General features: G+C 42.1%; 1 protein-coding gene across 4 annotated transcripts in view; it reads left to right on the forward strand.

The window, feature by feature from the left end:
* Positions 1-3,930: 3,930 nt before the first annotated feature.
* The window catches only part of SH3KBP1 (SH3 domain containing kinase binding protein 1), a 233,539-nt gene continuing 216,520 nt past the window's right edge, over positions 3,931-20,949 (forward strand). For 2 of the 4 annotated variants that reach the window (XM_072849063.1, XM_072849051.1), the window contains exon 1: positions 3,933-4,503. Coding sequence is in view for 2 of the 4 variants with exons in the window: in XM_072849051.1 (XP_072705152.1) it covers positions 4,500-4,503 (4 nt within the window). In the remaining 2 variants the exon portion in view is untranslated. Of the gene's footprint in view, positions 4,504-8,529; positions 8,665-20,949 lie in introns of all 4 variants that reach the window. The other 2 variants (XM_072849070.1, XM_072849072.1) reach the window with 2 other exon arrangements.

A 20,949-nucleotide genomic window follows, 5' to 3' on the forward strand; every position in this document is an offset into this window, starting at 1 on the left:
ATAGTCTTGATCCACATTCTAGGCACACCTTTATGGCTAAAAGAAGCTCCCTTTCCCAAAACATAAAATATGAATCTCCCCTCATTACTAGCACAAAATAGATGTTTAAAAAAACTTTGAAAGCAGGTATGTCCATCTCCTCCATGGCATTCAAAATCCTTAGCATCTCTATCCATTTCTGATTCTTGCCCTGTAAAGGGGCAGAATGGGGGAAGGCACACACTTGCTTGGCTAATTTATCAAAGTTTACATTCAATAAAATAGTGTGCATTTTTAAGAATTCCCTTAATACAGTATCATCAGTGCGAGGTGAGAATAACCACGTTAGTTTAATGCTAAGATCCTGTAACAGTGGAGTGAGAAAAAGGTGAAGCTAGAAGAGTACACTTGCCATGTTTAATGACAGGAAAAGTTAACTTTCCCCATTATTTACTTAAACTTGCCATAATCCAAATCTGTATTGATCTCCACTGTATGTAAATAATTTCAGTGTTTTGTTTTTAGAATTCTCCTAATCTGTTATTCTTAAACTGGATAGTAAAGCAAAACTCCTTGATGTGTGGTAAATCTACTGTGATGTGGAGTAGCTACAGGGGGGGAGGCATTGTTACTTTTTTCCCCCCTCAGGAAAAATGTTTAAATAATACTTGGGAGGACATAATAATAATGCTTCTCAACTATTTGACTATGGTCTTCAGAAGTGCATGTGGTTGATCATGTTCTGAAGTGCATGTCAGTTTAGATTAAAATTAGCAACTTTTATCGATACCATTTTAGAAAGATCTCTTTAGCTTTTTTAAGAAGTTCCTTAAGAGGTTGTGCTGGCTTTGGCTGGGATAGAGTTAATTTTCTTCCCAGTAGCCTAGTACAGGGCTATGTTTTGGAACAGTATGAACACAAAACAGCGTTGATAATACAGGGATGTTTTCGTTACCGCTGAGCAGTGCTGACACAGAGTCGAGGCCTTTTCTGCTGCTCCCCCCACCCCACCAGTGAGCAGGCTGGGGGTGCACAAGGAGCTGGGAGGGGACACAGCTGGGACAGCTGACCCCAACTGACCAAAGGGATATCCCATACCATATGATGTCATGCTCAGCATGTACAGCTGGGGGAAGAGGAAGAGAGAGGGGGACGTTCAGAGTGATGGCATTTTCTCTTCCCAAGTAACCGTTACGCGTGATGGAGCCCTGCTTTCCTGGAGATGGCTGAACACCTGCCTGCCCATGGGAAGGAGTGAAGGAATTCCTTGGCTTACTTTGCTTGTGTGCGCAGCTTTTGCTTTCCCTATTAAACTGTCTTTATCTCAACCCATGAGTTTTCTCACTTTTACCCTTCCAATTCCCTCCCCCATCCCACCAGGGGGGAGTGAGTGAGCGGCTGTGTGGGGCTTAGTTGCTGGCTGGGGTTAAACGTGACACAGGTAAAGAGAAGTTTCTTTTCTATATGCTATCATGATCTCTACAGGGTATTCATTCAACAAAGGTAAGGTATCCAAATAATCCACATATATTGCAGTGTTGCTTTGAAGCTCCAGCTGGGGGGTGCCCATATTGACATAGGCTTTATAGGAACACAATATCAGACCTATAGAAATTCTTTGGCTTAGCAACAATGGGAAGCTAAATCTTGGAGGCACTATGACAGTGCTCCCCCCGGTTTACAGTGCGGTTTTTCCACTTTCTGGAAAGGACAACCTGCTGTACTGTGTTACTGCTTCACCTGGGAAAGCAAGAAATTCCTATACATTAATTGTTAGTGGTAGCTGAAACTGGGAATCTGTTTGAGATGGCCATCAAATTTGCTTTCTCCTATGCATTGTAACACTGACGTTGTGGCATAACTACTTTATGTTATTCCTTATTGGTTTTACTACCAGCCCTGAAGAGTTCTTATAGGAACAGTGCTATTGGTATGTACCAAGCTAAATTATTCAGTTATACCATTTACTCCATCTTAAACTACACAGCTGGAGCACTGGAAAGCCAAACTTCAAAACAAATTACCATGCTAACAAAAGAAGTATCTTCATTCTTCTCAAACCTGATTGCATCAATTCTACTTAGTTTGGCATGTTATTTTGTTCTGATTGACTAGACAATTTCAGCTAGTTTGTCATAATGCTTAATTAACAGCTGCTACTTCTCATTCTGATAATTTCCCTGAATTAACCCTGTAAATTTTTCAGGTAATAGAGGTCAAATGCCCTTCTGCAATGAGGAATTGTGGATAATAGAAACCAGCATTGTTTTATTAAGGTGTGTATGAATGAGGGAATATTGGCTTTCTGATAGCATGTGACTGGCTAAAAGATGTTCTGTGTATGTATGAAGATAAAATGCATTCTCTTCAATTTTCTCCCTCTCCCCCCAGTCTTGGAACTCTGTCAATGGTTTGTGACTTGGTGTCCCAGCATTCTTGAAAACAATACTGAGGTGGTTCAATTCTTTAAGTGAAACACTGAACTGGAGGCCGTCTACACCTACATCCAGCCTATTTCCATTGTATTCCTTTTCATAATTGAACTTACTTTCCTGTTTTAGTTATGTTTGAAAACTTTTTTGAGTATTATCTCTGAAGGTTTATTGTATCACAATAACTAATTTTTTGCAAAAGATTAGAATTAGAAAAGACTACCTCTATTAGTCCTGATGTTCCATTGCTGCTACAGCATGTAAATCAGTAACTTGAAAGCAAGTTTTCATAGCTGTGGTTAAAGTTTTCTTAAATAAATTAATAAGTCAAGAATTAAGAATTCTGTCTAAATACGTAAGCCTCTCAAACGGTTCACCATTGTCACAGTTTCAAAAATGTAGATTTTCATAGCCAAGGATGCCACCTGGAAAGACTTTTATTCTTTTACACGTTTATAACCTCCAAAAAACTTTTTTCAAAATAAACTCTCTTGTACTTGGGTGGGAGCAGGGGAAGGAGGAGTACAAAAATCTTACCACTTATGTTACTGGCAGTTTTGTCTTCATACCCAAATTAACTACCTGAGGTTCAAACAGGCTTTTTTCTTAACCTTTCATTAATATTGAAGGTGCTTGTCCTGTAAAAGATGTTACCTGTACTTCATCTTTTATACCAGATTATTTAGTTTTTAATCTGCTCTTCCCCTCTGCTACTAGTATAGTTTTTTTCCAAGGGTCTCTGCCTGTGAGAAGACTTGCCTGGGAAGAAGGCTCCCTGGCCTCATTAGGTGTCTTTCTGTCCAGAAATGTTACTGATCTATGTGAACTGCTCTCTCTTTTGCTCCGTTTTATTGTAGCATGCGTTTCACATCTTCCTGCAATACCTGAAAGGAACACTCAGCTGCTCATGTGCGACTGTGCTCTTTTTTCTGAAACACCACCACCACCACCAAAAAAGCCCCTCTTCATCTGATCTTTTTGTCTTTCTTCCTTTTCTTCCTTTCACCCCGCCCCGGCCTCCAGAGCCAAACCTGTAAAGGGTTGGGGGGGAGCGTGGCAGCTCCCCCACCCCCGCTTCCACCAGGGCCGGGGACGAGACGCGGCGCGACGAGGGGCACCTGCGGAACTGCCGTTGCCTTTCCTAGTCACCCCGAAGGCAGAGGCCCGGGGGCAGGACCGGGCACGGCCTGCAGCATGTAACGGCTCCCCGGGGGGCGTCCGCGGACGGGGAAGGTGGCTGGCAGGAATCTGAGGAACCCGCCTGTCCCGCCCGCTCCCAGAGACGGTGCCCAGCGTCCTCCTTCCTCCCCCAGCACCGAAATAAGGCGAGCCCCTTCCCCTCCCCTGCGCTGCCCGAGCGCCCGGTGCCTCCCCGTGCCTGGCTGAGGCTTCCTGGCCTGGGAGGGAGCCACCCGCTTCCCCCCGCCGGGCGAGGCGGGCCTGGCGCGCCGCCGCACCCCTCTCCCCCGACCCTGCCCCCGCTGGGGACCGCCGCTCCGCTTCCTTCCTCCCCGCCCTCCTTCCCCCGCTCCCGGCGGCCCGAGGCGGCGCAGCGGCTCTGGCGCAGTCTCGCGACACTTCCCGCAGCGCCGAGCCGCGCCGCGCCGCTCGCTCCGGCAGCAGCAGCCCGCGGCGGGGGGACCCAGCTGCTCCTCGCACCCTCGCCCTGCCGCACGTACCGGCCGGCGGGGGAAGACGCCCACCCCCGTAGCTCGGCAGCAGGCGCCTCTAGGCGCCCGGGCTCGGCCGTGCTTTCTCCCGAGCTGCTCTGCCCGGGGGCAGCGGGGACCCAGGTGGCTGGCAGGAGCTGAAGGCTGAGCCCCTTTCTCTCACCTGATTTTTTTTTTTTTAATACATACGAATACATATGCTGAGGGAAGCCGAGGTGCTGCTAGCAGGACGCAGAATGCAGCCCGGCTGCAGCGGGTGCTGAGAGCGGCGGCCGCCGGAGGAGGGAGCGGCTCTGTCGGCAGCCTCTTCGCCTTCCCGTGGCGGCGGCTCCGGCTGTCTCTTGCCCCCTTCGTCGTGGCCAGCCGCCGCAAACTTTCAGCCTGTTTCCGCCGCCAGGCAAAGCCCAGCTCGACATAAATGGGTGAGTTCAAGCCGCCGGCTCTGAGTTGGCGGTGCTGGGGGGCTGGCTGGGGCTCCCGCCCGGCGGGTGGGGTGCGTGCCTCCGCCGCGACGGAGGGCCGGGGGCGGCGGGAGGGAGCTGGCCGCCACCAGTCTCCGCTCCTCCGCCTCATGGCTTTTAACTTCTCCTCCCCTCCCCCGGCCGAGTCAATAATTGTTTTCATGTGACAGGCAGAGAGATCGAGGTTTGCGGTGGTGGGGTGAGGGCCGGGCGCCCCTCGGGGCTGCCGCGGTGGGTGATCCCGAGCGGGGCTGACAGGGCTACAAGCCCTCCCGTGCGCCGGCTGGCCGGCCTCGCCGCCTTCCCGCCGGGCACAGCCACCCCCGGGCAGCCTGGGGTGCGGTGGTGCGGGGCCGGGCGGAGAGGGGGGGATGCCTCCGGCCCGGGCGCGCAGGTTGCGCTCCTCCGGCCGAGGGGCTGCCGGCGGGGAGAGCTGAGGGAGGGCGCGGGGTGGGCTGTGGGGACGTGCCGTACCGCCCCGCCCCGCCAGAAGGGGGCGGCCGTTGGGGCCGTTGCGCGGGGGTCGTTGGAGCCGTTGCGCGGGGGGCGGTTGCGCTCGGCAGCCGCTGCCCGTGAGGTGGCTCCCGCGGACTTCGGGAAGAGGCTGCGCCTGCTTGCCCGGCCCGGGGTGGGCAGCGCCCGCTACCTGTGCGGCGAGGGAGGCGTGGGCAGCGGGAGGATGGGGGATGAATTGTGCCATTATGCGGGGCGAGGCGGCGGCAGCAGCGGTGCCAGGCGCGGGCTGGCTGAGCGATGCGCCCTGGGGCGTCCGCTGGAGGGGCGCAGGCCTGCGGCTCCTTCTGCCCAGCACGGTGCCCGGCGGAAAATGACGGATCGGAGGGAACAAAAGAAACCGTCAGCTGTTGGTAGGCAGTCCTGGGTGTACCCACCGACCGACCGGCGTCTGAAGGCAGCGGCGAACGGTGCTCCGAAGTACCGGCGTTTAGATGTCCTGGGGCCGCCAGCTGCCCGTTTTGCTCGCGGTAGCGGAAATACTGTTGGACTGTGGGGGAACCTGAGAGCAGTATCACTAAAACAACTAAATATCATGCGTTACGTGGGCAGACATTTTACACAGTTTTACCTGTTGTAATACAGTGACGCTGGGAATATAGTAGGAAAAAAATCGTCCCTTTGTTCTTTGCGAGATTAGTTTGCGGGGTACTGTCAGAGCAATGCACAGTTGCTGTAACTGTACATTACAGGATTAAGCACTAGCTTTTCACTATTGACTTTCAGTTAGTCCTCCAGTCCAGGCTGAAACGTGTTCATCCCTATGCAGCTCATTCAGCTATATTGATCCGAGTGAACTCCGATGCTGCTGACAGTAGGCCAGCATCCCAGACCGCCACATTTAATTGGGTGCACCGTAGAAGACTCTGTTAGGATTGGCTTGCCTGCTAGCCAACACAGCTCTCAACTTCTGTCTTCTGTAGCAACAGATAAGGCTTTAAACATAGTGCTGTAATGAGCTGTAGGGTTTATAACTGCTGAACAGAGCAAAATCTGTTTTCGGTAGGGCATGTCACAGAAAATAGTTTTTTTTTATATTACTTTTGTTTTCTTATCCTCTCTCAGTGCATTTATTTCTTATTAACTTTGTATTTTGATACAATAAGACTTTTCTGATTTCTGCTTAATCTGTAGTCCAAATATTAGCCTTTTTTTAGCTTCACGGTACAAAAGATTAAGGAAAGCGATAAAGGAGCAGTGAAGTAACTTGCATCGATAGAGCTCTAGAAAGGTTTTTGAATACTGTAACTTAGCAGCGAAGGCTATCTTTTTTCCCTTTTACCCACTCTTACCTCCCCTGGGCTGGCCATGATCGTACATATCTGGCTTCTTTAAAGCTCATTTGGATAATGACTTTCCTAAATCACTGTGATTCAGTCAGACTTTTCTTTGCAAAATGGGAGTGGAGGGAAGGTAGATATGGTTTCATTGTTGTTTGTATCTTTAAGTGGTAAGTGATTCTTGTAGTTTAAAAACAAATAGAAAAATTGTGTAAGGAAGTGAAGATATGAGTAGTATGAAAGCAAAATCTTTCTAGGAGATATCAAATGAAAACAGAGTTTGATTAAAAACATTTCTAACATTGTTAGCATTTTTGAAAGATATTTTAGATGCAGAAAAGAATAGGTGAATTCTTTGTGTACTACACTGCTACACTGTTAAGATTCCTAATTTTTATTTTCAGACATGCCACTTCCTCTTTCTCCCTCTCTCTTATCGAAGCATCAACAGAGGGAGCACTCTGAGCACATTTCCTGCGTGTGGGGCCACACTGACCTCCAGCAAGCAAGAGCTGCGCTTGCATCAAAACTTCTGCTTGGCCCTGTGGTGTGGGTTGGAGAGTGCTCACTGCAGCGGAGAGCAAACTCCCTCCCCAGGGAGGTCTGGGGAGTTTAGCTGGTAAACTCTAACAACTCTACCCTCCTATGTAAAACAGAGCATTTACGAGCCTTGAGCTTAGCAGAATTTGTGTAAATCACACACGGAAGGTGGTAGGTGTGTTTGTGATTCTTGTCTGCTCTTGGACAAATTTTAAGTTCTCTCTCCAAAATGGTGGAGATTTTGGAGCCTTTCAGCAAAATAGCTGTGAGACGTTTTTAAATAGGAATAGCACGTGTCATTCTTGTCATCCTTGAAAACAGTTGAGCAGTTTCAGCTGAATAAGGAAGAATCGTAAGGAAGATGATTAGCATGATGTTTTCACTTTGAGTTTTTTTTAATAAGGTTTTAAGCAGCTGTAAAGTGGCTTTATGTAGGAAACGTTGTGTAAAAATCCTCCCCAACCTGTAAAAAGTCTTTAGTCTCCTCCTTGTATAGGGTGTTACTCCTTTTAATTCTTTTGTTGTCACTGGTAAGTTTGTTTCTCACAACAAGGCAGTTGCATTGGAGCTCTTCAGGATCAGATTTCCAGTTGTTTGGTGACAATATTTATACAGCCTGTGAATGTCTTCACCTTCTGAGTTCAAGTGGCGTTTTCATAAACTATGATAAAATATTTCCAGTAACCTATGTAAAATTTAATACAAAAATAGCTAGCCCAAAGCTTTTTTCCTAGAAATCAAGAGATAATAACATTTCTGTCATAAAAGGTTGTCAGAGCTGCCTTCTAAATGGATCAAGATAGGGGTCTGAAATCAAGAAGTATAAAATGTATAAATATGTGTGTATATGTAAAAGATTATGGAAATAATTTCTGATTGCGCAGTCTTTTTTATATGTTGGTATCTCTTCTGCTTGCCCCTTTCAGGTAGCTCTTCTTTTCTCAGTGTCGCCGTTATAGTTGTTTTTTATATTAACTGTTGCTTTTAGATCAGAAAGTGTGATAAAGAAGAGGATACTTAAAATAGATGGCTTCTTAAAACAGCAGAATTCTTGCTCCTTTTTGTGCTAATCAAAGATGCATATATAGAAAATTATGGTACAGCTGCTAGAAAAGGAGTTTTTTTCTGCCCAGGTTTAAGGAAGAATATGTAATAATTAAAACACTTTCTTGAGAAACAGTTTTATTTTGATATTAATGCTGACTGCATGCGTATTTTTGTTTAAACTGCTACTAATGCAATATATACAATTTATCTGTAATGTTATTCAGATTGTTTCTTTTGTAATTGCTATTCACTAGATGTTAGAGGGGGTTTTTTTTGAGAATACTGTGGGTAATCATTCTACCAGCAGTGTATCAGAATTCATATAGCAAATCAGCATTGACCTTGTAGATAATGCATTGACTCCTTCCCCACTTGAAGGGGAAGGGACGCATGTGTTAGGAGGAGAAAAAGGAGAGCTTAGTAATGTGAAATGAGCAGCTGAAATTTCAGGTCTGAAATGTTAGAGGTCATTGAAGTGCTGAAAGCAGGTTAGCCCTGATGGGATCAAAGGAGAGAAAACAGCACAGAGATGGTAGCTGTTGTTTTGCTCTGATACTGCTGTTACAGAGCAAGCTCATTAAAAATTATGTTTTTTTTTAAATCACAGAACACAAAATCCTGGACCAGGGAGTGGATGTTTTCCCTGGATGCAAAAGCAGGAAGTAGCTGTAGGGCATATCTACATTCTGTACGCTGAGGAACGATGAAAGAATATATTAGGGGGAGGGGAACAAGAGAGGAGGTGAGTATCAAGATTCAGTAATTCAGCTAATGTAAAAGTAATTGCTGACAGTCTGCCTCACACAGAGAGGAAACACAATAAAAGCTTTAAGTCCCTATGTGTGAGAGAATATGTGATACTGCAGTTCAGTAGTCATGGATTTTATTAGCAAATGGAGTTGATGTTTTTCCCCCCTTTTTATTATTGATGATTCAGAAGCATCAGTAGAAACCAACTCTTGAGAATGCAGTGGTAATGTCCACCTAAAAGCTGTATGGTGAGATGACTGTTGTGATGTCTCAGCTATGCTTTGTTCCTAACATAACTTTAGCTTAGAGAAAGGAGCATCCTGGATCATGAGGGGTGGAAAGGATGGAAAGGATGTCTTTGTTCTCATTCTTATGGCAGTTTGTATTCCAATGAGGGTGTTGCTGAGAATCTGTGCTTCTGTTTTAGGATGATGAGTTGTCTAGAGTTGTGGATCAGAAATTATGTGTGCTGAAACAGTTCTCTTTAGCAACAAGGATAATGCAGTATAGAAAGCTGAGCAGTTATATGAGGAAAATATCCCTAACTTCTAATTAACTTATAGCATCAGTGTAAAGAGGTGCCTTCTGAACTCTGCCTTTGAGTTTCATTAGAAGCATTGTACAGAAGGAAAAAGTTCCTCTTTATCTTCTCACTCTTTCATACCGTGCAGCTAAATCACTTCTGATGATTGAAACCAGCTCACACCAAAACCAGCATAAGTCTATTCATTTATTTGAAGACCAAAGTCGGTATTGGTGTGCAACTCCCCAGGGAACTAATGCTTTTTCAAAAATGTCAATATAGATTTGTTGCATGTGTTGCAAGTCAAGGCCCACCTTGATCCCATGGCAGAGGGGTTGGACTAGGTGATCTTTAAAAGGTCCTTTCCAACCCAAACCATTCAATGATCTATCAATATTTAATTTGCTTTCAATGGTCACACTGCTCATATTTAAAAATTAAGTGGTTTGTGTCCCACAAGTAATTTGTAAGAAGTGAATTTATGTGAGCTGCCTTTCAAAAAAAACCAACCTAAACCAACCCCCCCTGCCCCCCCCAGCAAAATAGAAATCCCCACGACATGCTGTGTCCTCTGCTTGCAGTTTCCAGAAACTTGCTTGTTAATTTACAAAGCAACAGGTTGGTGCTTTTTATTGATAATGAGGTCTCAAAACAAACACACACAAAAATAACTACAGGGTGTTTTCCTGTTTGTTTTGGTTTTGTGGGAAGAAGTTCTTGGAGGTCAGTGCAACTGCTGGTGCTATTCCATGCTGTATCAGCTACCAGTGACAGCCTGACTCTCTTTGTATGTAGCACTGTCTTTCCATATAGCTAGATTCATACAGGTTTTAGTTAAATGTAGCAGAAGTATTAGAGCATAAATGTACATGTACAGAACTTTTCATTTTTGAGCCAAATGTAAAACCATTCTTTAAGAACTCTCATCTCAGGTTTAAATCAAATATGTCCTCTGTCTGTGATTGCTGATTCATCCTCACTACTGGCAAGAAAAATTTTTAATACTCTGGGAAGTTGGCAGAGTGGATTTTTTTTTCTGTGATAGGCTTGTGCAGCATTGAAAATTTGCTCTCCTTGTGGCAGATATAAAACTGGCAAAGACCTCGGCTTAATTTTTCAGTGTTTTTCTCATTCCTGCTGTTCTTTCTGTGAGGTCTCACCAAGCTCTTATTGAGCTGTTAATACTCTTCTGTTTATTTCCCACTGTAAAAGGGCACACCAGAAATTCTGAAGTGCGTCCAGAAAAAGATGCCTTTATTTTGGGGTTTCATTATGACAAGGTTTAAAAAACTTTTTGCTGTCAAATTCAGAACATTTATAAAAATGTGTTTTAGCTTTGGCCTTATGTTTCTAAATGTAAGGATTAATGACTTGCTTTGGAAGAGTGGTGGTGCTTATTTACAAACAATATTTGAATGTTTTATTGATAAAGATTGGTTACCTAGATATTTTCTTTTTCATCAGCCATTTCTTATGAATGTGCCCTTATTGTCATCAACAGCTTTATGGAAAAATATCATATCAAGACCTTTCACTCTAGGCAAGACCATCTTAATTTCCTATGAAATAGTCTGGGTACTGTATTTCAGCGAGGCTGCAGAACTGCAGTGTTTGTTGAATACAAATATCCAACTTTTCTGCTTAAACTATCATATTTAAAAAAAAAAAAAAAACAAACAAAAAACCAAAACCAAAAAACACAAAGCAGCTGAAACTGCTCAAACAACTGCTACAAAAATCCCAAATCCTAGAAGAACCTCACTTTGTTCCCATCAGCTTTTAAATGACTGAGTGAAGGGAAGGGAAGAAGTGGGTGCAGAGAGGAAAGCCCTCTAGTCAAGGTTAAGCTTGAGAAGCCTCGCCTTGAGTGCATGATCAAGCAATTTGTGACAATGGATATTTCTGAACATCTGAAAGTGAGCACCAGTACTTCCAGGCAGGGTATGGTCCTGCTAACTGGGAAAAGAAAAGTGCATCATGTGAAGGCTGGCCTGGTAGCAAGCAATGTGTGGAACTTCACTTGCTGATATAATGGAAATTTAAATTCCAGTTCCAGAAGAGTATAAAAGATGGCTTCAAATTTGTGAGCCCTCATAGTATTAAAGATTTTTTTCCTTAATGGCACATGCCACACTTTATTCTTCAATTTTAATTTTTGTTCAAGGAACCATCAAGCTGCCAACCGTTGTTGAGAGCACTGGCTTGGTAGCTTACAAACTTTGCTTTTCTTATACCTGTATTTTTAAATTGCTTGTGGGAAAGAAAAGGTTAATCACTATGCAATCTTGAAATCTAGAGTTGGTTCAGACTTATATATTTTGATATTGAAGTCAAATGGTTTAAACTGGCTCCAACTAGTAGATTTGAATGATTTTGATACTTCTGTGCTTTTGTTGTGTTTTTGTTTAATGAAACGGGTAACATTTAACTTTGATCACATTTTAACATTCTAAGCCATTTGCTGCATTGAGCTGATCATAGTGTTCAGTCATTAATCTCAGTCTGATACTAGATTATTTTTTATCTTGATTTCATTGTTGATTGCTGTATTCTTAATGTTGGAAATGTGTTCTTTGTAGCTATTTATGTTAGTAACTTTAACAACATAGTTAATTTTTCAGGTGACACAGAACTAAAACTTTTTGTGGATTTTGTTGGATTTTAGCTAGTTAGCTTACACATTTGACCAGCTTCTCAGTTGCTTCCTTCTTTTTGTAGCAGTCTGTGAGTCTTGCTGGTCATAGTGAGCCAAGTTTAGCTATCTGTATAAAACTGCTCCAGCTTCGTAGAGGTAGCATGTATTTAATAGAGGGATTTCTGAGTACAATTAATCCAGTTTCGTTAACTGCTATTATTGATGGAAGGTTTAATACAGCAGAAAAAAAATACCTTCTATGACTTCTTCCTTGCTTTACTGAGCACTGCTGAAGGCTTGAACTGGGTGTCTTGTGTGATGAAAAGAAATGTACCTTTGACCAGCCAACTAATTTGTACAAGTAAGATCAACTCTTTCTGTTACAAGAAACAGCCTTTCAACTGGGAGAGAAATCTTACCGCTACTGTTGCTGTCGACTTTTGTTACAATTGTTTTAATGTTCATCTGCCTGGATGGCTGCCATTTCCTCCTCCGTCCGATAACCTCTTCTAAAATGGGAAAGATCTTTATTTTCTTTGAAACTTTATATTAAAGTCCCTTGTATCTGCTGATCATTCATTCATCACATACCTTTATTTAGCTGCATTTAAAAACAGTTGAAATACACTTGTCAGTTTTACTTTGACCACTGTGGTCAACTTGAATGGTCTTTGTTCTGTCACCTCATACTGCCTTTCAGAATTGCTCACTTTGATTTGCAGTAAGCATGCTACTTATTTTAAAGACTACAATTTTTGTGTATGAAGCACCTATAAATAGTGCTTTTGATTAGCTGACATCTCAATTATCTGACTGTGGTTCATGGAAGATTGAGATAAGATGCCATCTAGTTCATGATGAACTACGGTCTGACAATTCAAAGTCATCTGCACTGGTTCCAGAGTCATGAGAGATCTATTAATATGTATTCCTCCGCAATATATTTGATAGTTTGTTCACAGTTGTGCAGAAAACAGTCTTGTTTGTTCCTGTGTGTTTCTTGTTCCTTTACCTCATTCTGTCAGAAAGCAGTTGCTCCTCTTCCTATCACTTACAGAAGTGCACGTATGCTTCTTTCCCCTTGTTGTGTTTTGTTGTTTGTTGTGGGTTTTTTGTTTGTTTGTTTGTTTTTAAATAAATCAACTGTTTCTCACCTGTTTCTCAGGAAAGATGCTCATCAACCCCTTTTTTTTTTCCTGTTCAGATACCTGATGTTCTGTCATCTCTTCTTTTCATACAGACTTCCTTCAAATTCATCTTTCCTTCTCTTTCATCTGTCTTTCAAGTGCACTACTTCTCTTTTTAGGAAACTTTCCTATATACTTCACTTACACAGTCTCAAAACTCCCTATATTAAGATGCAAAGGTCTACAGACAATCTGCAAAGATTCTGAAGACAATCTGGTGTGGAATACAGCAAAATTGTGGGTGGTTCTATACAAATTTTGCTTCAAAATTAGGGAAACAAGAAACCTTCAGCTGGTTTCCTATAAATACCATGTCAGGAAGGAGAGGGACTGGCTGTCTTTTAGAGACTATTGCTTTAGTATGCTGAGTTTTTTCAGAGTCGGAATTGGTACCCTGGAAGGTAAATGCTGAGGTGTGTGTTGCACATTTGTTTTGCCAGCCAGCTTTTTGATACTTTCTGATGGAAGAGTGGTGCCTTTGGTGTGTGGAGAAAAACAGTTTGTGAAAATTGGCAAAGCCAAATGCTGAAGTTCCAATGTTTTTTAATTTGGAGAACTTAGAAGCAGGATGTTGCTATTTTAAGTAGTATTTGAGTTTCTGTCTGTTCAAGTCTGTCAAGTGTCTCTCTCAAGAACCAAAACCAAGGAGCTGATGTAAACGCAGCCTTACAAGGCAGAGATCTTAAATGCAAGAAATGCTCTTTGCCTTTCTAGACCCTATGGAATGTAGGACTAGTTTTGGCTTCTGATTTCCTTAGCTCCAAGAGCTTGGATCATTGGAAACCAGGGAAGGCCATGAGAAGATTTTTCAAATGGATGGAGCCCAGGAACCTTTTTCTTAGATGAGGGAGGAGTAGAGCTTTCTGCTCAGCCTTGGAAGAAGTGGTCAAGGTAGATAACATTCAGTGACAGCGTTATCTCTGTCCTCTCTAGTTCTCTTGGTTGTATGGTTTTAACCTGCATACTGCCTCCTGGATGCCGTAGAAAGATTCTGTGCCAGCATCCAAGGAGGTTCTACTTGTCTCGAGTAGAATCTGTCTTATTGTTGCTTCCTTGTCCACATGCTTTGTTCTGTTCCAGACAGTACCAGTGTTGGTAACTGGGGGTGGATGGGAGGAGGAGGTTGTCAGAAGAATAATTACTTCTAAAACAATAGGGTTCATTGCCTCTGTTTATGTTTACTTGGGTTCCACAGAGCTCCATCCTGCTGCTTCCTCCCCTTTCTCCCCGCATCCTCAATGCAGCAAGGGGCTCTTCTGTGTAAATGCTGACTATTGATTGTGCTTTTGCTCCATACACAGCTCTGCTGAGCATTCTCATTCAACCAGCACACAGTGGCTCAAATTCCCTATTGGAGCAATGCTGTCATCAGGTCACAAGCTGTTCTTGCTCACAATGAAAGTCAGTGACAAGCTTTCAGATGTACTTGTTTGGCTTACATCAGTTTTTGCTTTCAGGATTGTTCTTCTAAGGAGGACCTCTGTGTAGTATCTCCTTTTTGGAGGTTTATTCTAGTCATAAGCATTAAAGAAGATCTCTTGGAAGTGAGAGTGAGTGTTTCTTCAGGTGGAGTAGACTTCTTGAGTTCTTTAACCTGCTACCAGAGATAAATGTTAGAAGAGCTGTGTCTTCTACTTGCAGCATAACTTCTGCTTCCTAAAAGGCTTTGCCTTGTTCAAAATCCAGAGAATTTCTCTAAGAGAAAATGAAAATAAAAAATGTTAGTGGAAGTGCCCAGACCTAATTGATACATGGGATTTTGAAAAGTACCATGAAAGCAGAACAGAGAAGCTAATCACTGTGATGTGGGAACGCTTTTGTTCATAAGAGCAAAGAAAAGTCTGTTAGTTTGTGAATTCCATTTATTGTGACATTCAGAAGAAATTACCTGCAGAAACTGATTTGAGCTGAGAAAACAGGCATTAAAGATACCATCTAAAACTTATTTCTCCAGAATTGCATCCTGAATTCTAAAATTGAAATTTGAAAGCTTTTTAATGCACAGAATCAACACATGTTATCTAATATGTTAGTTAAGTTTATTTGCCCAAGGGTTGCCTGGAACTTGTGAATCTTTATATGCAGTAATTTCTGTTTCTAAACCAGCATTTTTTTCAGCACTATTGCTCTTACCACAATTTGAAGGAGAATAAAAGAACCTGATGACAAGTTGCTAAGGATTATGAGCAGCAGTCTTATGAGACTTCATTATTAATCAAGAAAAAATATGATATTGGTGGGTGGTAAAGGTGTTATTTTAATCAAATGTGTCCTTCCTCCAAACACTCCTACCCTACCTTCCATTGTTGCTCACATAATTGAGCAAGTTAGGGGTTTTTTTAACACCTTAGGTGGTTTTGGGCTGTTTTTCAGTATGATCTAAAGGTTAGTGGAGATGGTTTAATGCTGGCATGTAGATCTTGTATTGGACCATAGTGGTGAAATGCAAATTACCTATGGTCTGAGCTCTTGTACTTAGAGCTATGAGCCCCAGCACACACATAGCTTTCATAGCTCCTATAATGCTTGACAATCTGTTGTATGTGGAAGCACAATAGTAAGTGTCCTTTCATTTGGCTTATAAGTTATGAAACTGCTGAGGAGTTCCATACTGGGCCTGACCTTCCTCTGAATGCGAAGTTTTGTAGATTGAAATGTTTGGATTTATGTAAAAGAGGGTTAGAAGAAAAAAAGAAAAAAGCTGATTATTTCTCTTCTACATGAAGTCCAGGTTCTCACTGTTGTACAACACATCTCTTTGGTCCAGTTTATAATGCATCAGTTCAAACACGGCACTGGTTTGTAGTCTTAACATTTGACAGGTTGAACACAAGAGCTGCTGCTGGGGTAAATATTTTTCAACTGCTGTCTTAAAAATAATAGAATTCCATGAAACTGAGGGAAAATGACATAGCTTTGAAATTATTTTAAGATACCATGTTTGTCTGCAGCTGGCATTACACAGCGGAGGGCTGTAACACAGTCCAAGGATTTTGGCTGTATCAAGCTGTTGCTGCCAGCAATCTCTTCTTGCAGAAATTGCCACTTCCAACAGCAGGAATACCACAACAGGACGTATCTGTGTACCACTTTGCAGTCTAGTTACTTAATGTAAACCCATCTTTATCAGTACTTCAAGCAAATGTGACTAAGATGCAGAGGAGTAAGTGGTATTCTCCCCATCCTCCTCCTGTGCAAAAGGGTTGCTACTTTTGGCAAAGATCGGTGGTGATAGTAACAGCTTAGGCATCTATAGTGAAATCCTCCAAGCTCGTCTGAGATCGTATTCATAATTACACACATGCTTCTAGTCTGATTTTAATGAGACTAGGTGAATGTTACTGTTCTAGAAGCTCCAAAGTTTTAACAATTAAATGCTATGCAGTACACAGTATGAAGATTGTGAACAAATTGTTGACCACAACCTCTTGTTCCTGGGAGTTAAATGATGCTACATCATATCACTGAAAAGGTAATTGTTCCCTGGCTTTCCAATTTTTTAATTTATTTGACCTTCTACCTCAGTGTGTATCTATCAGCATCTACAAATATTATCAAGGCAACTTTGGGACTAGAATCACGTGGCAATTATCCTGGACTAGTACTTCTGAGTAATCTTAAATAGCAGTTATTTTCATGGCATCAGCTTTTCTATCCTGCTTCCTTTTTATGTTGATACGTTCATTCAATAGCAATTCTCATTAATTTAGCCAAATGGTAATTTTATATATAGTTCTAGCTATATTTAGCTGTAAGTAATCTTTCTCCTTTTTGTTCTGAAGAGGTAACTAATATCCTTCCTAGCTTCTTGGTTGTCTAAGAATGTGATTTAGAAACTGAAAGAGTAGCATTACTAACAAGCTTTTATGAATATATAGTTTGTCAAATTGAAATTATTTGTCTTTGCTTAGCTTAAGTTACATTCCTCTTCTTTTCTGTTTATCCCAGCAATGGGTATAATCCTTTATATTTTTCAGAACTTTGAATTATTTTTATGGATGTTGGAGGAGGCAGGAACTCATAGTAAGATGATGATGTGAAATGTTTCCCTCCAAATGTAATGTCTTCCACTTCTTCTGGATGCCTTCTTGTGTGCATTAGTATCTGAGGGGAACAACAACATTAAAACAAGTGAACCAACTCTCAACACAATTTTGCCTCTAAGAGGCATGGTATTATTTCAGTTACAGGTTAACACAATGCGCATCATTGTCTACAAACCTGATGATAATGTGAATCATTAATAATGTGAATTAATAAAGTTTGTTTGTGAACGCTGTGTACTGGGATCATCTGCTGTAGTTGAGAGGTACTCTGGCTGATAGAACCAGTGAATTACAGTAAAGTTAATCTCTTTGAATAGCATATTGGTTTTGGCTGGGATAGAGTTAATTTTCTGTGAGCGAGTGGCCGTGTGGTGCTTAGTTGCTGGCTGGGGTTAAACCACAACAAGGAGCAACAGTCTGATTCTAGCAGTTTGTTGTCTGAGGCAGAAGGACCACTTTGCCCTGCAGGAAAAGAAGAATTAATTCATGGAATACAAGTGCTTCCCAGACTGCCAGCCACATGAATGCCAAAGATTAGCTATGTGTCCTGGTTTCAGCTGGGATAATTTTCTTTCTAGTAGCTGGTATAGTGCTGTGTTTTGGATTTAGGATGAGAAGACTGTTGATAACACACTGATGTTTTAGTTGTTGCTGAGCAGTCCTTACACAAAGTCAAGGACTTTTCAGCTTCTCATCCTGCCCTGCCAGCGAGGAGGCTGGAGGTGCACAAGAAGCTGGCAGGGAACACAGCCAGGACAGCTGACCCCAACTGGCCAAAGGGCTATGCCATACCATATGATGTCATGCTGAACAAAAAACTGGGGGGAGTTGGTTGGGGGTGTGTGGCTGCTGCTCGGGAACTGTCTGGGCATCAGTCAGCAGATGGTGAGCAATTGCATTGTGCATCGCTTGTTTTGTGTATTCTTTTATCATTATTATTATTTTCCCTTCCTTTTCTGTCCTTAAATTGTCTTTATCTCAACCCACGAGTTTTAACTTTTTTCCAGTTCTTTCCCCTGTGCCACTGGGGGTAAGTGAGCAAGCAGCTGTGTGGTGTTTAGCTGCCTGCTGGGTTAAACCACGACACTGTGCAATTTCACTCTTTCAAAAGCGTTAAGGAGACTTGGCCCAATCAAGTCTAACATGTATTGTTGGATCCAAAGTGGTATATAAGGGAGCCTTTGGGAATACAGATGTAACTGCTGCCATTTAGAACTACCACAATGATCTTTTCTTTCCTTGCTTACTCTGTAGTTTCATGTGCATGAACATCTCTGACGATCAGATATGCTTTGGCATATTGTTTAAAAAGTTTGTATCGGACATATGAGTGTGACACAATAAATTCAGTGAGAGGCAACTACTGTGATAGGCCTAAGAAAAACTGAACAAATTCATGACGTTTATTAGGAGTACCTGCCTGAAGTTGTTTACCGCAGAATTGCTGAGATGCATATTTTATGTGGAAACGCCTCACATGTATACAGAAATACAAATGCACTGACTTACTGCTGTTCTTTATTTACCTAACTGTAAATGCAAGATTTTTGTGATGAATTGTGGTCATACTAAATGCCTTAGCTGGAATGTAAATTATTTCTTGTCCTGCTGGGTAAATTCCACTAGAATAATTTGGTGTTTGTGTTTTTTTAAAAGCTGGAACCAAGCATACCAATCCCTCTTTGAACAACAGAAAACTAGCTCTCCTCTTTTCCTGGAGGACAGCTCGGGCGTTATGTCAGCTGGAGTGGCTTCGGCTCTGCTGTTGCCCAGAGAAGAGTCACATCAGGACAGCCCTAGGCCAAGTGTTCACTCTGTCCTCCAAATTAGGGTTTGGTTGGGGTCCTCTGCATAGCTCCTCTGTTTCTGTGCCTGCATGTGTGCGTACATGTGAATTGCACACAATGGGTCTTCCTCTCAAATGCTTCCCATCTGTCCTAAGTGCTCCATGGCTGCCTACAAATGTGCAGACTGGGTGAAGAGCGTTTGCGGCCTGTGGGAGGGGACTGGGACTATAACATAAAAAGGTCCATGTACAGTATGACTTAGGTGGGACCTTCTGTGACTGCTCTGCTCTTTGACAGAGTGATTCAGTGAAGATACTATTCTAGGACTATGACCTTTAGCTCCCCCCAATTGTTTTTGAAGGGGAAATAGGAAAATATAATGTAAACTGAAAGCCGTTGTCTTAGCACAGGAGTTGCTGTTTATTATGTAGCATGGATTTAACCTCTTGAGGATTGAATAGTACAGGTTTTCCTTCTGATATTGTTTTTTCCTCCCCCTCACGCTTTTCTTTTTCATGAAGCCGAATCCTTGCAAATAATTTTAGCAGAGAGTATTATTCCTGATAGTAAGTGTTGCAAAAGAAAAAATGTTAAAAAATGAACAAAATTTGGATTTAATTTTTCAAGGAAATTATGGTTCTTCGATAATTGCTTTCCATCAAGCAGATACAAAAGGTTTAAGCTAATTTTTTCTGCCACAGATGTGCTACAAAACTAAGAGCTCAAGCTTTCTTAAAAATCACAGTTGCAATCTAAATTTAAACTGTAAAGTTAGTGGTATATTATTATTATAATTAAATTGGGTTTTGTGTGCATTTCAGAGGTAGCACATGGCAACGGGCATTTCCATTTTGGTAGAGTGATGCCTCAAAGCACTATTCAGTGACTCCTTCATCTAGAATTATAAAGTGTGATGACATTGAGAGAGTTGAGTCTTTACAAGCTACAGATTATTTTTTCTGTGGTAGAAGAGCCACATCTGAATTCTTCTTCCCAGATACTAACAACCATTTAGTTATAATTATCGTAGAGATGTTATAGTTGATGCGTGCAATAGCTGTGATGGTTTTGGGTAGGAAGGACTTTTGGAGCCCCAGATGGACATTCAGTGGTTACACCAGTGCATTCCCCTTTCAGCAGTGCTGTGCCAGCTGTAATAAATTCTGCCAGACCTTATATGAATCTGTCTTCCTCCTCCTCACTCAAACACATTTATACCACAGCGTCCCACATGTGATTGGCCTGCCAGCTGCTCAGTGTTCCTAGAGTCCAGAAAACAACTGCCTTGTAGGTCACATTTGGTCTTCAGGCCTTCTGGCTCTCCAGGTCTAGGTTAGGAAACTAGGACTATTGAATGTAATGTAGTTTGGGTTTTGTTTTTGTGTTGTTTGTTTGTTTGTTTGTTTTCCTTCTTCTTCCCATTTGAGTTCAGAATGTAAGTCATGCTTTGTCATTTGGTCTAATAAAAGGTACTGACTTTTTCCCTCCTAGTGGCTCCTAATGTCTTACTAAGAGTTTTATTGCAACCTGTTGTGTAGCAACAATACTTTTTTTTTTTTCCTTAAAGTATTCCCATAAGCACTAAAAGCCTAGTATGTTCACTAGCTCATCCCTAGGTCTCTCAGAGGAGCACTTCTGAAGTAAGGCCTTGTCTAGCAGGTTTTGAGGCAGATGGAATTTGATGGCCAGATTGTTAACCAGTTATAAAATGTGCTTATAATGAAAATGTTGATAAACTATTAAGTATTTCCTACCAAATGAATCTTTGTAACTGTTTTATAAGAGAAGTGTGGTGTAACAGAAATGCAGTGCATTCCAACTTCTTGCTTAATAGGTTTTGATGATTGACCAATTTACTGTAGGTGGTAGAGAACGTGAAGCCTACTGTAGTCACTGAGACCTTCCTGTAGAAGCTTATGCAGAGTGTGACATAAGACTAGGATTGTTCTGTGATGCCTGTTCATACTGTTAAGTCTTTGTTACTTCTGAACAGTTATCTTTATGCAAAAGAGAAAATCTCTCTTGCACTCTGTTCTGAGGAAATGTAATTTGAACTTTAAAGCTTTAGTGTAGAATATTTGAAGGTAGTTTGTCTAGTT

Source organism: Ciconia boyciana, chromosome 1 (assembly GCF_034638445.1).
Source record: "Ciconia boyciana chromosome 1, ASM3463844v1, whole genome shotgun sequence".
NCBI lineage: Eukaryota > Metazoa > Chordata > Aves > Ciconiiformes > Ciconiidae > Ciconia > Ciconia boyciana.